Source organism: Penicillium alfredii (genome assembly GCF_028826965.1).
Source record: "Penicillium alfredii strain IBT 34128 chromosome Unknown utg000004l_segment0_segment0, whole genome shotgun sequence".
NCBI classification, from domain to species: domain Eukaryota; kingdom Fungi; phylum Ascomycota; class Eurotiomycetes; order Eurotiales; family Aspergillaceae; genus Penicillium; species Penicillium alfredii.
Window position 1 is genome coordinate 34,438 of NW_026622701.1, and position 16,329 is coordinate 50,766.

The 16,329-nt window shown below is 50.8% G+C and overlaps 10 protein-coding genes across 10 annotated transcripts; 5 read left to right on the plus strand and 5 right to left on the minus strand.

Moving 5' to 3' along the window:
* Positions 1 to 1,215: 1,215 nt before the first annotated feature.
* Positions 1,216 to 2,439, plus strand: NUU61_001633 (uncharacterized protein; the record flags this gene model as incomplete). The annotated part of the gene is made up of 1 exon (XM_056652215.1): positions 1,216 to 2,439. The coding sequence occupies one exon, from the start codon at positions 1,216 to 1,218 to the stop codon at positions 2,437 to 2,439; it is 1,224 nt and encodes a 407-aa protein (XP_056513282.1).
* A 441-nt stretch (positions 2,440 to 2,880) lies between these two features.
* On the minus strand, positions 2,881 to 3,137 carry NUU61_001634 (uncharacterized protein; the record flags this gene model as incomplete). Its single annotated transcript, XM_056652216.1, has 2 exons — positions 2,881 to 2,946; positions 2,979 to 3,137. 2 exons carry the CDS (start codon positions 3,135 to 3,137, stop codon positions 2,881 to 2,883), a joined length of 225 nt encoding a protein of 74 aa, XP_056513283.1.
* A 1,222-nt stretch (positions 3,138 to 4,359) lies between these two features.
* Positions 4,360 to 5,777, minus strand: NUU61_001635 (uncharacterized protein; the record flags this gene model as incomplete). Its single annotated transcript, XM_056652217.1, has 3 exons — positions 4,360 to 5,376; positions 5,609 to 5,613; positions 5,732 to 5,777. 3 exons carry the CDS (start codon positions 5,775 to 5,777, stop codon positions 4,360 to 4,362), a joined length of 1,068 nt encoding a protein of 355 aa, XP_056513284.1.
* Positions 5,707 to 6,669, plus strand: NUU61_001636 (HNH endonuclease signature motif containing protein; the record flags this gene model as incomplete). The annotated part of the gene is made up of 1 exon (XM_056652218.1): positions 5,707 to 6,669. The coding sequence occupies one exon, from the start codon at positions 5,707 to 5,709 to the stop codon at positions 6,667 to 6,669; it is 963 nt and encodes a 320-aa protein (XP_056513285.1).
* Positions 6,670 to 7,147: 478 nt separating this feature from the next.
* On the plus strand, positions 7,148 to 8,699 carry NUU61_001637 (CFEM domain-containing protein; the record flags this gene model as incomplete). The annotated part of the gene is made up of 5 exons (XM_056652219.1): positions 7,148 to 7,222; positions 7,274 to 7,700; positions 7,778 to 8,228; positions 8,289 to 8,356; positions 8,422 to 8,699. Coding segments are annotated over 5 exons (1,299 nt in total), but the record flags the coding sequence as incomplete, so codon positions are not given.
* An 85-nt stretch (positions 8,700 to 8,784) lies between these two features.
* NUU61_001638 (HNH endonuclease family protein) lies at positions 8,785 to 9,545 on the minus strand (the record flags this gene model as incomplete). The annotated part of the gene is made up of 4 exons (XM_056652220.1): positions 8,785 to 8,897; positions 8,971 to 9,082; positions 9,135 to 9,306; positions 9,361 to 9,545. 4 exons carry the CDS (start codon positions 9,543 to 9,545, stop codon positions 8,785 to 8,787), a joined length of 582 nt encoding a protein of 193 aa, XP_056513287.1.
* A 523-nt stretch (positions 9,546 to 10,068) lies between these two features.
* Positions 10,069 to 11,799, plus strand: NUU61_001639 (amidohydrolase; the record flags this gene model as incomplete). Its single annotated transcript, XM_056652221.1, has 3 exons — positions 10,069 to 10,324; positions 10,387 to 11,581; positions 11,748 to 11,799. The coding sequence occupies 3 exons, from the start codon at positions 10,069 to 10,071 to the stop codon at positions 11,797 to 11,799; spliced, it is 1,503 nt and encodes a 500-aa protein (XP_056513288.1).
* Positions 11,800 to 12,164: 365 nt separating this feature from the next.
* On the minus strand, positions 12,165 to 13,811 carry NUU61_001640 (uncharacterized protein; the record flags this gene model as incomplete). The annotated part of the gene is made up of 4 exons (XM_056652222.1): positions 12,165 to 12,596; positions 12,647 to 13,049; positions 13,108 to 13,531; positions 13,592 to 13,811. The coding sequence occupies 4 exons, from the start codon at positions 13,809 to 13,811 to the stop codon at positions 12,165 to 12,167; spliced, it is 1,479 nt and encodes a 492-aa protein (XP_056513289.1).
* Positions 13,812 to 14,305: 494 nt separating this feature from the next.
* On the plus strand, positions 14,306 to 15,212 carry NUU61_001641 (DUF1445 domain protein; the record flags this gene model as incomplete). Its single annotated transcript, XM_056652223.1, has 2 exons — positions 14,306 to 14,998; positions 15,054 to 15,212. The coding sequence occupies 2 exons, from the start codon at positions 14,306 to 14,308 to the stop codon at positions 15,210 to 15,212; spliced, it is 852 nt and encodes a 283-aa protein (XP_056513290.1).
* Positions 15,213 to 15,477: 265 nt separating this feature from the next.
* On the minus strand, positions 15,478 to 16,277 carry NUU61_001642 (putative C6 transcription factor; the record flags this gene model as incomplete). Its single annotated transcript, XM_056652224.1, has 2 exons — positions 15,478 to 15,881; positions 16,043 to 16,277. The coding sequence occupies 2 exons, from the start codon at positions 16,275 to 16,277 to the stop codon at positions 15,478 to 15,480; spliced, it is 639 nt and encodes a 212-aa protein (XP_056513291.1).
* Positions 16,278 to 16,329: the final 52 nt, after the last annotated feature.

The window sequence follows — 16,329 nt, forward strand, 5'->3', positions numbered from 1 at the left end:
GGGCGAAATAGGTGAGAAACAGACGTTGGAAAACATGTCCCACTGAGCACTCCCCTAGATGGGAAATATCGACGACTATCGGCTTGGTATGAAGTCATGTATGCGTTTAGGCGTACACACAACCACCCGATCAGGCAATGCATAATGGACCCCAAGATCCTAGGCTATGAATCAGTCTGCCGATCCCCATGTGGGAGGGCGACTAGAGCGGGAGTTGCATGGCTATGCGATGTAAAGTCTCCAGAGGCTTAGTTGTTTCAAAGTTGGGGGCTAAACCACCAAGTTTATCCCGAGCATCCAATCAAGGGATTCGGCAACATGCATAGGGTTGGGTCACCCGGGGTGGTGTGCATCTAGTGAGATGTGCTGTCTCAACTAAAACACGGCCCCCCGTGGGGGAAAAGACTACGGGGAGTCCACAAAACCCTAAAGCCACAGTACTCCAACGTTGAAGCGAATGAGAGGGAGGCATAACATATAAGAATAGATCATGTTGTGTGTTCAGGCGTCCTGAGGATATTTTAAAATTTCTAGTCAAGCGCGTGGAGGTACTATATCAAGTCTTGAGGTCTATTCAGCCGTTGATGCTAATTTGAGAATGATGCAAAACATTACTTCAATAGGGTACCTAGCTAGAGAACTCCCGTCAGTAGTCAGGCATCCCCTTGATGTATTCCAAGTTTTGGGGTCGGTTTGAACCGCCGGCGCCAGTTCATAATAACGCAAAATCTGACTAGTAGTACTAGTAGGTATACCGAGGTTACGTGCTCCATAGTTATACCCCATACCTTGGGGGCAACCTTCCCCGAGACGAGTAGATCACTCGAACATCATTTTTGGCCCCCTAAGATCTTTATTGTTCCTATGACTCAATCAAGGTTTTGGCCCCTTAAGTGACTGTCAAACGGTATATACGGCGTCCCAAATCAAAGCGCGGCATCAAAGCGCTCCAGCTCTAGTGGAGTAAGATACATCCACCACGGGTGATAGTCAAGTGACAATCTTTCGGAAGTGCTCCGAGGCCCATCGCATCTCACCCTTTCCTTTCCCCACAGCTCCAATTTTTCCTTAACATCTCACCAACCTTTTCTGCGTTGAAACACACGCTAGGAAAGGGCGCACGCAATCTGACTTCCAAGCCAGTATATTCTCAGCTACCCTACCACTTGTCAAATTCTCATCTAGAACTCACATCATCACAACCCCCTCCCCAGCATGCCTCAAGCTACCTTGCAAAGCAGTCCAGAGCTCACCATAACTCTGGATAAAGAAACTACGTTCACCGCCGGTGAGACAATTTGTGGCCGTGTTATCCGCAAGTCCCACATTGTGGACCCGGATGCCTCGATCATTGTCCGTCTATACGGGAGAGCCGAGGTCAAAATCCATTTTGCCGGGGGTATGACCCAACAAACATGGCGCAGCTGTTTCAATCTTTTCGGTGGCTCGAGGGACAGTGTGAACATCCACCAGGGACCCCTGCATATCCCGCCCAATAGCCCCGAATATGGGAGCTGGCCGTTTGCTATTATACTCCCCACACATCCCGACCCGGCGTCTCTCTTGAGAGATAATGCGGATGAAAGGAGTTATCTGCCTTTGGGTGATGTCTCATCACAAGCGTTGCCCCCCACCTTTTACGTGAAAGCCACGGCTATCGGTAGGGTTGTCGAAGGATATGTCCAGTATTACCTGGAAGCGACGCTGCTTGGTAGCGGTAAGAAAAAGTACCAAGCCACTCAGCCATTTTCTGTGCGCCCGATCTCATCGCCGGGTGCAATCACCGACTTCGACACCCAGCATCGTTCCGAGTTTAGGCGGAGAATAGTCTCGCAGCGCTTAGTCCCAGGCATGGACTCCAAACTGTCCGTCGGCCAACAAATGAAAAAATTCCTCGGTTCATCCAAAGTTCCGGGCTACTCATTCTCTCTCCAGTTGGATATTGCCACTGTCCTACAAATTGGAAATCCTCATACGATTCCTCTGCGGCTGCGAATAAAACCAATCTGGGAAGATACAAGTGAAATCCTCAACAATGTGCCGCAAACAATTCTAGTCAAGCAGTTCACTCTGAGGCTGGTATTGACAACCCACTACACTTCCAAGCGGTTGAGAGCGAAGGAATTGCAGGATACGTCCTCGCTCCTCTTGGCAAATCATACTTCGAAGCAGAGTCTCAAGGACGCTCATATAGGTGCACCCACAACTGCAGATATACTCATGGTGCCTCAGGATGACGCATCTCCACCTCTCGATCTAGGCATTGCCCTGGGAATACGAGCATCTAAGGGCTCTCAGGGAGAAGAGATATATCCAACATTCACAACTTATAATATGAAAAATGAGCATCATCTCGAATGGGAGCTGGAACTCGCATTGGCAGGAGAGGTTTCTAAGCATGACGGAAAGCAGCAAGTTACTGTGATGGGGCCAAGCTAGAGCTTTTTGGCCGGCACTAGGTGCGCGAGACTATGAGGTCAGTGTGTGAATATAGCATGATAGCACCAGACTTATTAGTCTTTATACCCTTTACTATATCCAACAATGTTCCTGTATTTGCATTCACTGGCCCTGATCTAGGGGATTGCTATTAAGTATGAGCAAGCATACGACATAGTTGAGCAAAATAGCTAGGTTTGTGATGGGATTGACGAGATAAAATGAGATCGAGAGAAATAAATCAGCAGTGCCCATGTCCAGCTCTCTACGGCGGCTCTTTCTTCTAGGGCTAAGGCATCTACATAGGCAGCCGGTGGGTGGGTGACTAATCATATCTCCACAACCTTGGAAGAACACCAAGGCACGTTCGCATCTTTCACATCCAAGAATCTATCAAAGTGGGGTTTGATACAGGATTGCTGAACTTTCGGTGATCGGTGATCAACACAGATAATCACTGAAATTGGTCATCTCCATGATCAAGATATGGCGCATGATCGCCCATAACTCTCGATCGATCCAAACACGACAAGTCCTACCGGAGGCTTGGTAGCGACGCAGTTTGCCTCGTCACCAATACGCTCAGTTCCGGGTATAGCGCGCTCGATGGTCTCATTCGATGAGTTTGGACCCCAGATATCCATGTCCAGGAGTCGAGCGGCTCTCATTATTGCTTTCATCACCTGCATCACCGGCATTGGGAATCTATTAGCAGGGCTTCTCACTGTAGAGATTCCGGTGATCGCAGCAGATCTTGACATTCCACCAACACAGCAACTTTGGGCCAACTGCTGTCTTTGCTCTTGCATGCGGCTGTACTCTACTCCCCTGTGGGGCCGTTGCGGATATTGTTGACTGCCGTCGTGCGAGTCTACTTGGTGGGCTGCTTCAAGCGGGTAGCGTTTTAGGCGCTGGCCTTGCCACGAACTTAGTATAACTGATTTCTGATTTTACTACGGGCTGCCGCGGGTCTCTCTGCGTCATTATATCTACCTAGTGCTGTTGGGGTCGCCGTATATATCTTTCCTATAAGTAGTAGCCCCCGCCTCTGTAGTATCACTTTTGCCGCTATAGGGGTTGATCAGGCTGTTAGTTTGGGCTAGGATTAGTGTTAAGGTGTGTATTCTCTGACACTGTGGGTTAGCGCTAAAGTTTCTATGCTAGCGCTATTCTTAATAGTGTCGTTATGGCATTAGCACTGTGGGCGTTACCACGTGGTATCGATAGCGGCGCTCTAGGTTAAGGGTTATTCTCGCGTCTTGTTTGTGAGGTTAACTAGATTAGTATATTATTTATAAGCACTTATCTTGCTCTATTTTTATATAAACTAGCTATGATTACTAGACTAGGTACGGACTAAAGTATATATTAACTATTTAATATTATGTTGCTATATATATATATAATTAGCTCTTTTATCTATATTTAGGTTATAGATACGTCGTTAGACTCGTCTTAGTCGTCTAGCGTTTATTCTAAACTCTATATAGCACAATCTACCCTTTATAGCCACCTATATCACGGTATTTTTTATTCAGGGTACCTTAAACGCTAGTAAGTAACTCACTCCTTTTTACTTACAAGATATTCGTGGCGTTTCTACTCTCACGTCATTCTTATATTTTTTGCCAGCCCCAGTTTGCGGTTTATTGATGAATATTGCTATTTTATTTCTTGGGCTAATAAGCACAGGTGGCACTCTTCAAGACGCAATCGCTGATATGATCCCTCCGCTCGAGCTAGGAGATAACCTCTGGTAATTTCTATAGCTATTCAGAATGTAGATCAATGCGGGTTGTCCTCATTCTGATCAAAATGCTCCCTTGCCTATGGACTCCGGAGACGAATGGCCTTGCCCATGTAAAAGATGAACGGAATGGGCACCAGCAGAATAGAGATAAAGCCCAAAAGGCTCGACGCCTACTCGTAGTCCAACTTCTGATACATCTGCGTGGCAAATAAGGGAAACCCAGCACCGACCACATTGCGCACCAAAATGACGCCCGCCAGGGCCGAGGCCGAGTAGGTCTGGTAGCTGTCAACAACATAGTTGAGTATACTCAAAATCACAATATAAATGCCAGCCCCGAAAAAGGACGACGCGATGATCGGCACAATCCAATGCACCGATCGATAGCTCGTCCACCCGAACCAAAATAAACTGATCGGGATCAAGATGGCGCCACCACGCGCCATCCACATGCGTGCCTCGGGGACGCTCTTGCCCTCGTTGGCGGCCACGCGGCGGAGATAGTATCGCTCTTGGAGCGGGTAGAGGTAGAATGCAATCAGGGGGCCGATCGCCATTCCCAAAAATGCAAGGCCTTGTTGACCCACATTGAATGGGTGTCCTTTCGGGGCGCCGAACACCAGGGGGATAGCTTCATTAAACAAATACACCAGCCCATAGAGAAAGCCGTTATAGATGGCAGAGAAAGTCGTGATGGGCTCCGAGAAGAGGAAACGGAATGGCCGGGTGAGAGTGATCGCAAATAGCTCATGCAGACCTTTTCTGCCGTCCGCATGCGCGTCCATGGTCGATTCTGCCGAGCGCAAGTTTTCTTTCTTCATCTGTTTGCACACCCGTCGAGCTTTCCGCTGTAAAAGGATGGTGTGGCGAGTCTCAGGGACCGAGATGACCAGCAAAACCCAAATCCCGCCTGTCATCGCCATCAAAACCCAGAAGATCCACCGCCATCCGGCATTCAGTCCAATGTAGCCGGTGACAACGAGAGCCATTGGTGGCCCAAAGGTGCTACTGAGGCCGTAAACAGCCATGGGGCCGCCACTTTCGTTTCTCTCCCACAAATCACTGATGCTCCCACCGGTGTTTGTCATGGGCGCGCCTCCGGCACAGCCGGCGATGAACCGACATACCAAAATGGTGCCGATATTTGGAGCTAGGGCGAGGGGCAGCTGGAAGATAAACAGGCAAAACTACGACACCACGTAAACCGGTTGACGACCGTAGAATTCGGACAGTGGTGCCAGGAGCACAGGGCCAATGGCATAGCCCAGGACATGGAGAGATAAGCATAATGTGGTGACTTCTGCTGAAACCCCGAATTCCTCCTGGATACCGGTCGCACCCGAGGAGATGCCTCCGGCGCACCAAGTTCTGGATCATCTTAGCAAGCTGTCGATGGGTTGTGGGAATATGGCGACGTACATTAGCTTTAGCACGTGACGCTCCCGCTAAGCGGTAAGAAGCTCCGGTCTGTTACTTCCTTTGCTTCCTTTATTCTTGATTCTTGATAACCTGCCACCATGGAGAAATTGGAGCAGTACGTACCGACGAGTTCGAGTGACAGAACTAAACGCGTTCTACGCGCATTCATCGACCATCTACCCGCAAATGGCAGAGCGAATTTGATTCGTCATCTCCAGTCTTTGCAGTCGAACCAAGAGATTCACGACCATGCCGAATCCCTAGTGAATGGTCTTCTAATGCCGATGCGGACTCTCCGATCTACGCCCACTATCTCCCCACGTGCTGGAATGGAAGACTCCATTGAAAATGTCGCCGCACACTCCGGTAGTTCAGCAGCCCGAGAGGCTCGCTTGAAGAGAGACTGTCTTACCCGCGACGGCCTAAAATGTGTCGTCACAGACCGTTATGACGAAAATTCTATGGACCGAAGTAATACTAATATTCGGACAACTTACACTGAATGCGTCCACATCATTTCCTTTTCCCTTGCAACCTGGAAGGATGAACAAGAAGAATTCGCTAAAAACGTTATCTGGACTAATCTGACCCGCTATTTTCCGTCAATCGAAAACCAAATTCGCTTTACGCGGGAATCCATCAATGATACGTGCAATGCTATGACAATGTCTAAGGCTCTTCATCCATCATTCGGGGCGTTTGATTTTGCATTTGAAGCAACTCCGCGACGACATACATACACACTGAAGAATTACAAGCCGCGGCTGCTAGACGATCTTCCCGAAAGTGTCACTTTTACCCGCCATAACTCGCACTTCTCCCTTCCGAGCCCTGGACTGTTGAAGATCCATGCAACAATCGCCCGCATCTTTCATGCATCTGGAGCAGCCGAGCCCATTGAAAAGGCAATCCGAGATCTTGGAGAGACTGCTCTCCTAGCTAAGGATGGTAGTAGTGATATTTCGGCTATGTTAGCCGCAACGTCTCTTGGAGTTCTTGGTTCGCGCGCTGGGAATATCCAACAACCTGGATTATTGTTAAACCCAACCACGAAGGGTTAACTCACTTTATACACAATCGTACTTGTATCATATTATTATTGTTGTATCCATGGATATTATTGTACATTATCGTATAGTAAAGCGAGTTAGGCAATGTGGTAGAGTTGGTTTCCTCAGAAATGAGGCGACGATATTTGGTCAATTCACCTATTCCAACCCTGGAAGGTTGTCGCCAACCTTCCCTGAAACTACTCCCTCCCCCCAGAGTTGGCCCCATGCAATACCCGCCCCAATCTCACGACACTAGCGGATCTTCATGCTCGGCAGCAGATCATCATTGGCCCGTCCACCCCTTGGTGCCCGTTCCCCGGCCGGGATGGCATTCCCGGGCGAAGTTTGTCCAGTCGCAGCTGGCCATTCAAGGGCCACGTTATCGCGAATCTCAGGATCGCCAGATTGTGGTGGCTGCCTTATGAAGCCCCATGAATTCTCCTCGACCCTGGCTTTCGGGGAACTTCTGTCTAATGCTATCATGCAGTGTCTAACGAGACTGTTCGTGCTCAGTGCACTCGCCCCAGTCATGGCTTACCCGGAAGGGCTTCCGGAATGCACAGTGAGAGATCACTGTCGGGCAACCGGAGTGGTATTATGCTGACGATAACAGACACACTGCATGTCCACCGAGCTCGTGGGCACCGCCTGCAACGCAACCGATATGCCCTGCCTGTGTGCCCACGAAAACCTCCAGCAAAAAATCACCGCGTGTATGTTCACGACATGCACAATGAAGGAGTCTCTTGGTACGATCATTGCGCCCGACCCCGAAATCCAGACTGACGCGAGATTAGCCACGCGGAACATCACCGGCAACCTCTGTCATGTCCCCACTCGCGACCACGGCAAGATTAGTTTGATCATCACATCTGTTTTTGGAATTCCTGCCCTACTAGTAACGGTAATTCGGGCATCGCAGTTTGTGCATCAGTTTGGGCTGGAAGATGTCTTCGCGGTTATCGCCATGGTATATCACTCCGGAGATCGAAATCTGCTCGGGTGCTACACTTCTAACACTCGGTTAGATCGCGGGAATCGTCATGGCTTCGATGTCATATTCTGGTCCGTTCTTTCGCACTCGTCTCGCGGTCCGGAAAATGCTGACTTCCTATAGCAATCCATTATGGCTTCGGACGTGATATATGGACCATCCCATACGACAACCTGACATCCATCTTGAAACTCAATTGGATCAATCAAATGTTTTACATGGTGTGTATGTCGGCAGCCAAGTTGGCTTTCCTGTGCCTTTATTTGCGCATCTTCTTCAACCCGACCCTTCGACGAGCCATTTTCATTCTCATGGGGATTGTCATGGTCTACTTCTTATCCTTCTTCTTTCTCATCGTCTTCCACTGTACCCCGGTATCATACGTCTGGACCAGCTGGACCGGTGAAACTCAGGGATCCTGCATTAGCTACAACGCCATCGCAGTCGCCGCTGCAGCGACCAACATTGCTCTTGATATTGCCATTACTGTGCTGCCTCTGGGCGAAGTAATGAAGCTCAACCTCAAACCAATCAAGAAATTGCTGGTGATGGTCATGTTCTGCACTGGATTCTTGTGGGTAACCCCTGAAGAGCAAGGCGTGTGTGCATGGCTAATTCTAAAATTTTCATTCAGTGTGATCATTGTCAGCATCGTTCGGTTCAAAACCGTGGTAGCGTTTGCCCACAGCTTCAATCAGACGTGTATGTTTTTAACCCCATCTAATCCATACTACGAGGCCCCCGAGCCCGCTGCTGATGCACTGCAGATGACAACGTTCCCATGGCATATTGGTCTGCCATAGAATGCTACACCGCTATCATCTGCGTCAGTATGCCGACCGTACGTCGGTTGTTTATCTCCATTTTCTCTTGCTGCGGCACTGCAAACTCGCATGCGACCCCGACACAACGCCATCGCTCCAAAGATCTGGTTATTTTACGAACGACCGACACTAGAGTCAGTCGCGAACCGCGGCCCCGACAGGATTCGGATACAATGAATTTGGTGGTTGTGGAGCGCACGGGCAAAGTAATTCAACAATAAATATCTAAGAAAGGCACACTTGATCTGCTTCTCTAACCCGGAGTCTTCCATCGACCCTTTGGTGACTCGCCTAGGACCGCCAGCCTCAGCACTGATCCAGCATCTCGACCAAGGCGTTCTTTTCGTCCGACGTGATGGTTAGGTTGTAAACCGACTTCACCTTCACCCACATCTCGGCATACGTACAATGGTACGAGACTGTTGCATAGTCAGCATCGATGGTATTCGAAACATCGCCGACTTACCCAGGGAGGCTGCCATTCTTCCGGACCCTTGTCCCTCTTCTGGGAGTTGACGTTGTCAGTGACCGCCAACAATTGTGGATGGGTCAGATCGTTCGCGAAGGCTTGTCGATCTTGGGTGGTCCACTCAGAGGCTCCCGACTACCCATGGTCAATCTTGTTTTCTCAGGGGCGGGGCGGGGCCATTGCTCACCTTCCAGGCATTCGACAGTGGAACAACGTGGTCGATGTCAAGATCACTCGAGGCGGTCCATGTTTCTCCGTCGTATGGCGAGTACCACGTACCACTGGTGGCCGTACAGCTAGAGCTTTGAACGACGTCTGTCCCGTCTCGTTTCAGTACAACCTCTCGCATATCACATTTCCTACCCAGGTCAGTTGCAATTCTTTCTACGCAGTGAAGACCTGGTACCACCTACCCGCTTTGGGTAATCCAGTGAGGAAACTTGTCACGGCTATAGCCATCCAGGGATCGATCCCGGGTGGTGATGGTGCTGGCTCGGGAGTAGGCAACGCCACACCCAGTGAAAACTGCAGGATGAGCACGCCCAGGGAGGCTGTCGAGAAACGGAAGATAACCATTATCATTTTGCGGGGAGGCCATACCTTAGGTCATACCTTTGACCTCAGTGCAGGATGCAAGTTTAATACACTAGGTGGATGGCACAAAAGCCGCCACTACCAGGAATGTAGGATGGTATTTATGCTACTCGAGTCAACATTGCCCTAGCCTCGCCGAGTCATACTCTATAGCAGTATGTCAAAGCTGCTCGTGCAGAAATCCACCCCTCAGCAGCCATAACGCTTAACACTATGCGACATCAGCACATCCCGTGTCTTGGAACGGAACCTGGCGTTTCACGTTGGCAAATCAAAGCCCGGCGAGTGGTGATGATCCTTGCAGCCCGCTAGTAAGCCCACACGATAAGAAGAGGGAATGGTAGCAATCCATTGATCTGTAGACTGCAATCCCCGAAATGCGATTTTTCCTGGCATAATCTTTCAGCTCGCCAAACATTTGCTTCGGCGTGGGAGAATCTCCTTTCCCGAGGGCGTACATTGTAACCCGCAAAGGACTTAGGGTTTTGTGTGAGCGGAGGTCATCATTGCTCCTCCATCCATCTGCCATGGCCATGATTTTCACCGACGCCCGCGTGTTCTGCCCTGACTCCTTGAAATCAGATCGGTTTTTATCCACTCTCGTCGTCTCTGGCGACCGAGTCGAGTACGTGGGTTGCGAGGGAGACGAGCCATTTCGCCAGGCACAAAAGTCAGGAACAACGGTGGACTTGGGCGACCGAGTTGTTCTGCCGGGTTTTATCGACGGCCATGTCCACATTCTCAACTTCAGCCTGTCCCTGCAGAAGCTTGACCTCCTTCTACGTAAGTCACTGGGTGATATTCGTGAGGCTATCGCCATCTATGCGGTTGCACACCCTTTGGAGCCACGCATCCTGTGCCGGGGTGGATACAGTCGGTCACGCAAGGCCAGGCACTCGCCACGACGCTGGACGACTTAGATATACGTTCAATCTACATTGAAGCACTGGATCTCCATTCCACTTGGTGCAATACTACTGCTCTGCAAGAACTCCAGCTGGAGTCACTGCCTGAACCCTCAGGAGGGACGATTCATCGCTTAAATGGGAAACCGTCTGGGTTACTCGACGAAGCAGCCCAATTCAACATCTGGCCGTTTCTCGATCAAGTCGCATCGATGGAGAAGAAGCTAGCAGCCATTGATGCCGCGGTGGCTGCCCATCGATGTGCAGGGTACACCGGTCTAGTGGACATGGCGATGGACGAAAGGAATTGGGAAGCCCTGAACCTCTACCGCAGCCAATATGGCGAGCTACGATTTCATATGGCAGCACATTGGCTGATCCCATACTCGGAAGATCACCGGGAAATTTGCAACCATATTGACCGTGCGATTGAGCTCCATCGGGAATTCATCCGGTCCACCTCTCCGGACTTCTGTATCAATGGGATTAAGCTAATCTGTGACGGCACTGTGGACGGCTGCACAGCCGGCCTGCATCAGCCTTACGGTGGCTTCGGCGATGTTGTTGAGCCCATATGGCCTGCAATGCAGCTGGCGTCGGCGATCCGCCGCGCCACAAATGCCGGGCTACAGTGTGCCATCCACGCTATCGGCGACCGGACGGTTCAACAGGCTATTGATTGTCTATCTCAAGTCCCCAATCTCCGTGACGGTCGACATCGCATAGAACATCTCGAGCTCACAACTCCGGAGGATGCGAAACGCCTTGGCGATCTAGGGATTGTTGCTTCAGTGCAGCCGGTTCATTTGGACCCCGCTACCTTTGGTGCATGGCCTGAGTTAATCGGTTCATATCGTTGCCAGCGAGTCTTTGCATATCGAGAATTTGCTGACAGTGGGGCTCCCCTGGTCTTTGGCACGGATGCTCCCACGGCGAGACACTGTCCGTTGCCCAATCTCTACAATGCAACTACACGCCACTCGGCCCTGGGCCCGTCTCTGACCGAGACGGTCAATCCGAAATTTGCAGTTCCTCTTGCCACGGCTATCTCGGCCGCAACAGCAGGGCTGCCTTTGCCTGCTTTGCTGACTCCTGGACTGGGAGCTTGCGACCAGGCTTCCAAGCGAACTTTGTGGTTTTGGATATGCATTGGGACGCAGATCAACTGCTCGAAGCTCGTGTCCGCCAAACATTTCATAGGGGAAAGAAGGTATTTGATGCTGACGATTAACAATGATCCAACCGATGCCTTTTTTAGAGGGTGGAAGTTGACGTCAAATCTCATCGTAGTCAAATTTGAGTACCAATATCGCGTCTGCCGTCATCTCCCATGCTCAACCCCTTGGTCTCTAGATCAACTGGCACTCAATAATATGCTGTCGGCTTTGGATCATGTTATTCGGGTACACACATAAATGTTTAGCTTTTGAACGCTATTATAAACCTAACCCTGTCTTGTACTGAATATGGAAGAATACATCTTTATATTAGAGGTACCATGGGAACGATCAAACTTCACGAAGAGCCTTTTCTGGCTGGTGATAGATAATCCTCGTAAGTGTCGACCTGGGCATGGATAGTAGTAATTTACGCGGCTCCAAACGGCCCGCCACGAACAAGCTTCACTTTGACCAGGAATCTTCTTAACCTAGATTTGGCTATATATACATGAAAAAAATCGACTCTAGCTCAGCCAAGCGTTGGAATCTATATCAGACTCAGTAATGGTATCGAAAGTCCACGGCATAGTCGCCCGACTGGACACGCCGGGTGTCCTCTTTTTCCCCACTGGTAATCTGCTCCTTGACCCTGTTCTCATGCCGCAAATAAAATCCAAGGCCGGTGACCACTCCTTGCGCGAACACCAACGATCCCAGCGAGAAGGCATTGCCGAGCACATAAGGGGTCTGGCGATAAACCTGCCCTGCCACAATGCCGGCACAGTTGCCCATGGTTTGCTGTAGACCAATTTCCAAAGCCCGACGGTATTGAGGAGCCACGTTCACGTTCAACCAGGCTACGTTCAGACCCACCCCTGTGTAAGTCGTGATGCCGCAGAGGAACGTGGCAAAGTACTTGACCGCGGTATTGTCGACGGCCAGAAGCAAAACGTAGCCAACAATTCCAAAAATATTGGATGCAAAGATAAACTGAAACAATTTAGCACTGAGCATAGTCTGCCAGGAAAGTCAACGCGTACCGACGCAAATTTCGAGTACCGGTCGGCGCAGAAGGCCACGGCGACGAAGACAATGGCGGCCCACATATAGACTGGAACGGTCAGCACATTGCTCATCAGCGAGTCATAGCCCATGCTCTTGAGGATAGTCGGCAAAAAAGTGCTGAAGCCGTAGAGCAGGATGTCTTGACAGAACTGGATCACGCCGCTCAGAAATAGTTTCGGGTCCCCCAGGGCAATGCGCATTTCAGTCCAGCTAAACTTGTCACTGCCCATATACTTGCGGCGCTGCTCGTTGCGCACGCGCATCATCCATTTCTCCTCGCTGGAGAGGAAATATGCCTCGGCCGGGTTGTTGGGCAAGCCAAACCAGATCAAAATGGCACAGACGATGCTGAACAGGCCTTCGATGATGTACACCCATCTGGACTGCGGTGAGCCACGATCCCATGTTTTTGATGCCATCTTCAGCGATTTCATACCTCCATCCCTCTTTTCCTCCAATCCCGTCCATTTGAAGTAAACCATAGGCTAAGAGACCTCCCACGGCACCTGAGATCGCGGCACAGCTCATCAGATAGGAAACACGTTTTGCTTGTTCCTCGCGGCGATAGACCATGGTCAGGTATAGATTAAGACAGGGAAATAGGCCCGCTTCGCAAGCGCCCAGGATGAGCCTCGTGGCATACAACGACCCCACAGACTGGATGAAGCCCGTGAAGATAGTGGTCAGAGACCACACAATGCAGAGCCCAGTTAGGATATTCCGCGGTGTCAGTTTCTTCATGAGCACTGCCCATGGGGCCTCAAACAGAACATAGGTCACGTAGAAGATGGACACGGCGGTTGAAAACTCGCTGTCTGAGGCTTGAATGTCTTCGGGCATGTGTGCTACCTTGACATTACCTGCGGTCTTGGTCAACGGTGTATTTCTTCCTTAAAGCAACGCGGGCATCCTCAACCTACCAATGCTGGACCGGTCCAAGAAGCATGTCAGGTAAGTAAGCATGATGATAGGCACAAAGGCAGCATCCAATTTGACCAGCAACTTGCGCTCCTTCTGTGGATCAAGTACCACATCCAATGCCTCACCGGCCGAGGCGTCCATCATCTCTGGGTTTGGATCCTTTTGCATGGAAGACTTGTGCTCCAAGGCAGAGGCATGATCGGAGACGTCGTGCGACATGACATGGAATTCTCGAGGGGTCCGAGGGGTAGAATTCGATGAGACAAAATCCCAACCAGCCTTTCCACAGACACTCTTTAAAAAAAAAAAAAAAAAAACAAAAAGAGGCCACGAGAAGGGCCATGTGGAGCACCTGCTATCTCGCGGTGATAACGTCGGATTGGCTCCACCGATGGGGGCATCGGCCCGACGATGCTCTGATAAGTCGACATGCGAGGAAACTGATCGCCGGCCTTTGCCACTCCGTGCCGCACCTGCTATCTCCCCTTCACGGCGATCATCACTGCATCTGGCAGGCCCAGCTTGAGCCATCTGCTCAGCGACGTGACTGGCGTGGGCGTGTGGAGAGACCCCGACTTTCCCCAGACCGTCGGTATGTGGACCCCGACGTCTCCACAAAAAGAAACATTCGACGATAGCCGAGGCTATGTCGCCGGGAAGTTAAAGCAGCTCTCACCCCTGGCGCGCCATGGTGAGAGCATTGCCATCACAGGATGGGGAGCATTGCTGCCACCGCTCATGAAGCGCGCTTGTTGTGTCGCCAGAACCGGCTGACCAACACTGCGGGTATTGCACCAGGCTATCTGCAAGCTAACTTGTTGGTATTGCCGGCCAGGTATGCCGCTGATTTCCATGACCTTTGTCTGCGCAACCCAGTCTCTTGCCCGCTACTGGGAATGACTGCCGTTCCTGGTGACCCCCATACCATCCAACCGACAAGATGCATCCAATCCACCGATTTTGACATTCGCACGGACTTCCCCCGGTATCGGGTATATCGTAGCGGGACGTATATCGGGAGTTGCGAGGATCTGCGGGACTCATGGAGCCCAGAGCATGTGGGATTTTTGATCGGCTGCTCGTTCTCCTTTGAAGATGCCCTGGTAGCAGCGGGCCTATCACCACGCCACCACAAAACAGGGTCCATCGTGGCCATGTATCGGTCAAAGATACCGCTGTTGCCCGCGGGGATCTTTACGGACGCACAATGTATCGTGTCTATGCGACCTTACCGGCCAGAGCAGATTGACCGCGTCCGGGAAGTCACCCGGCCATTCCTCTCCACACACGGCGAGCCTGTGGCATGGGGATGGGAAGGCGCAAAGCAACTGGGCATCTTCGACATTGAAAAGCCTGACTTTGGTCAGCCGCAGCTATTCGAGGAAGGAGAGATTCCTGTATTCTGGGTAGGTGCCCTTCCATTCGAGGACGGATTAGGCTGACTGGATTCCACCTGGGCAGGCTTGTGGAGTGACGCCGCAGATGGCTGTGGAGGCCGCAGGGAACAGAGTCGATGGACTTGTCTTTGCCCATGAACCAGGGCATATGCTGTTGACCGACTGGACCGTGGATGATCTGCAGCACTTGAAGCCCGGGATTGTCTCGGGGCATAGACAATAGTCTATGATACCGAGAACTTGAGATCTATATAAACTGTAGAAATTGCTCTATATTTACAACATAGATTTCCCTTGACGACATAGGCCACCCTTTGTATAGCAACTTTCCTGCCCTTGCGAGGTATGAACGGCGGAAATTGGGTCAGAAAATGAACGAGTTGATAAAAGAGGGCTGTGAGAAAAACGAACTAGACAACAACAATATATACAAAGTTGAGAGAGCTGGAGAGACAGAGGTTTTAAACCTGTCTAAGTGGATGGCTGAATTATGCCGAGATGAACTTCCACACTTTGGCGGCGATGCGACTATACCGAATCATTACTCGAAGATAGGGTGTTTTCTCTGCGGGCTCTGGTAGCCAAGGATCAATATCCGTGTCTTCCAAAGCAAACGGCATCCCAGTCCCGAAGCTCCAGCGCCTGTCCAAGACGTAGATTGACCAAAACAATCGAAGCACGCGATCCTTGCCCTCAGCCACAATAGCTGGCTGGTCCAGGGTTTCTTGCCGGTGAAGACCCTTCTCCAAGTACATGCGCTCGACGATGCCGATGGTCCGCCATGCCAGCGTTTCTTCGTGCATTTGAAAATAAAAGATAGACTGCAAGTTGAGGTCAGCATCGTGATCTCGACGGAGTTTCGCTTCTTGCCACAGTAAGACACCCCACCAAACTCAAGAAGATAATGTTTTTCGTCTCTGGTGTTCCCCACACACAGTTATCCTGGACCTCCCGTACACTGTCAAAGAGAGCGATGGCCTGCTCGCTGCGACCACTTGCTTCTGCCGTCAAGGCGCATGCTTAAAACCAACTGGAGAATATGGATATCCTCACGATCAAGTCCATTTTGCCCACTGGAATGTAGTCCCTGACCAATTGTACGGTCCATCGGTCCATAGAGCAAGTGGACTTGATCTAGAAGTTCCGAGAGCTCCAGGACTGGATACATGATCCCCATCTCCTCTTCATACACACGACATAGCCGCAGAGCCTCAGTCTTCGCCAGGTTCCACAATGGATCGACCGTTTGGCAAGGCTCCATAGGATGAGATGCCGATGGCGATGCCATCGGGGATGGTTCCTGGGTCAAATCGCCTTCATCGCCGGCTTCATTCCGTTCG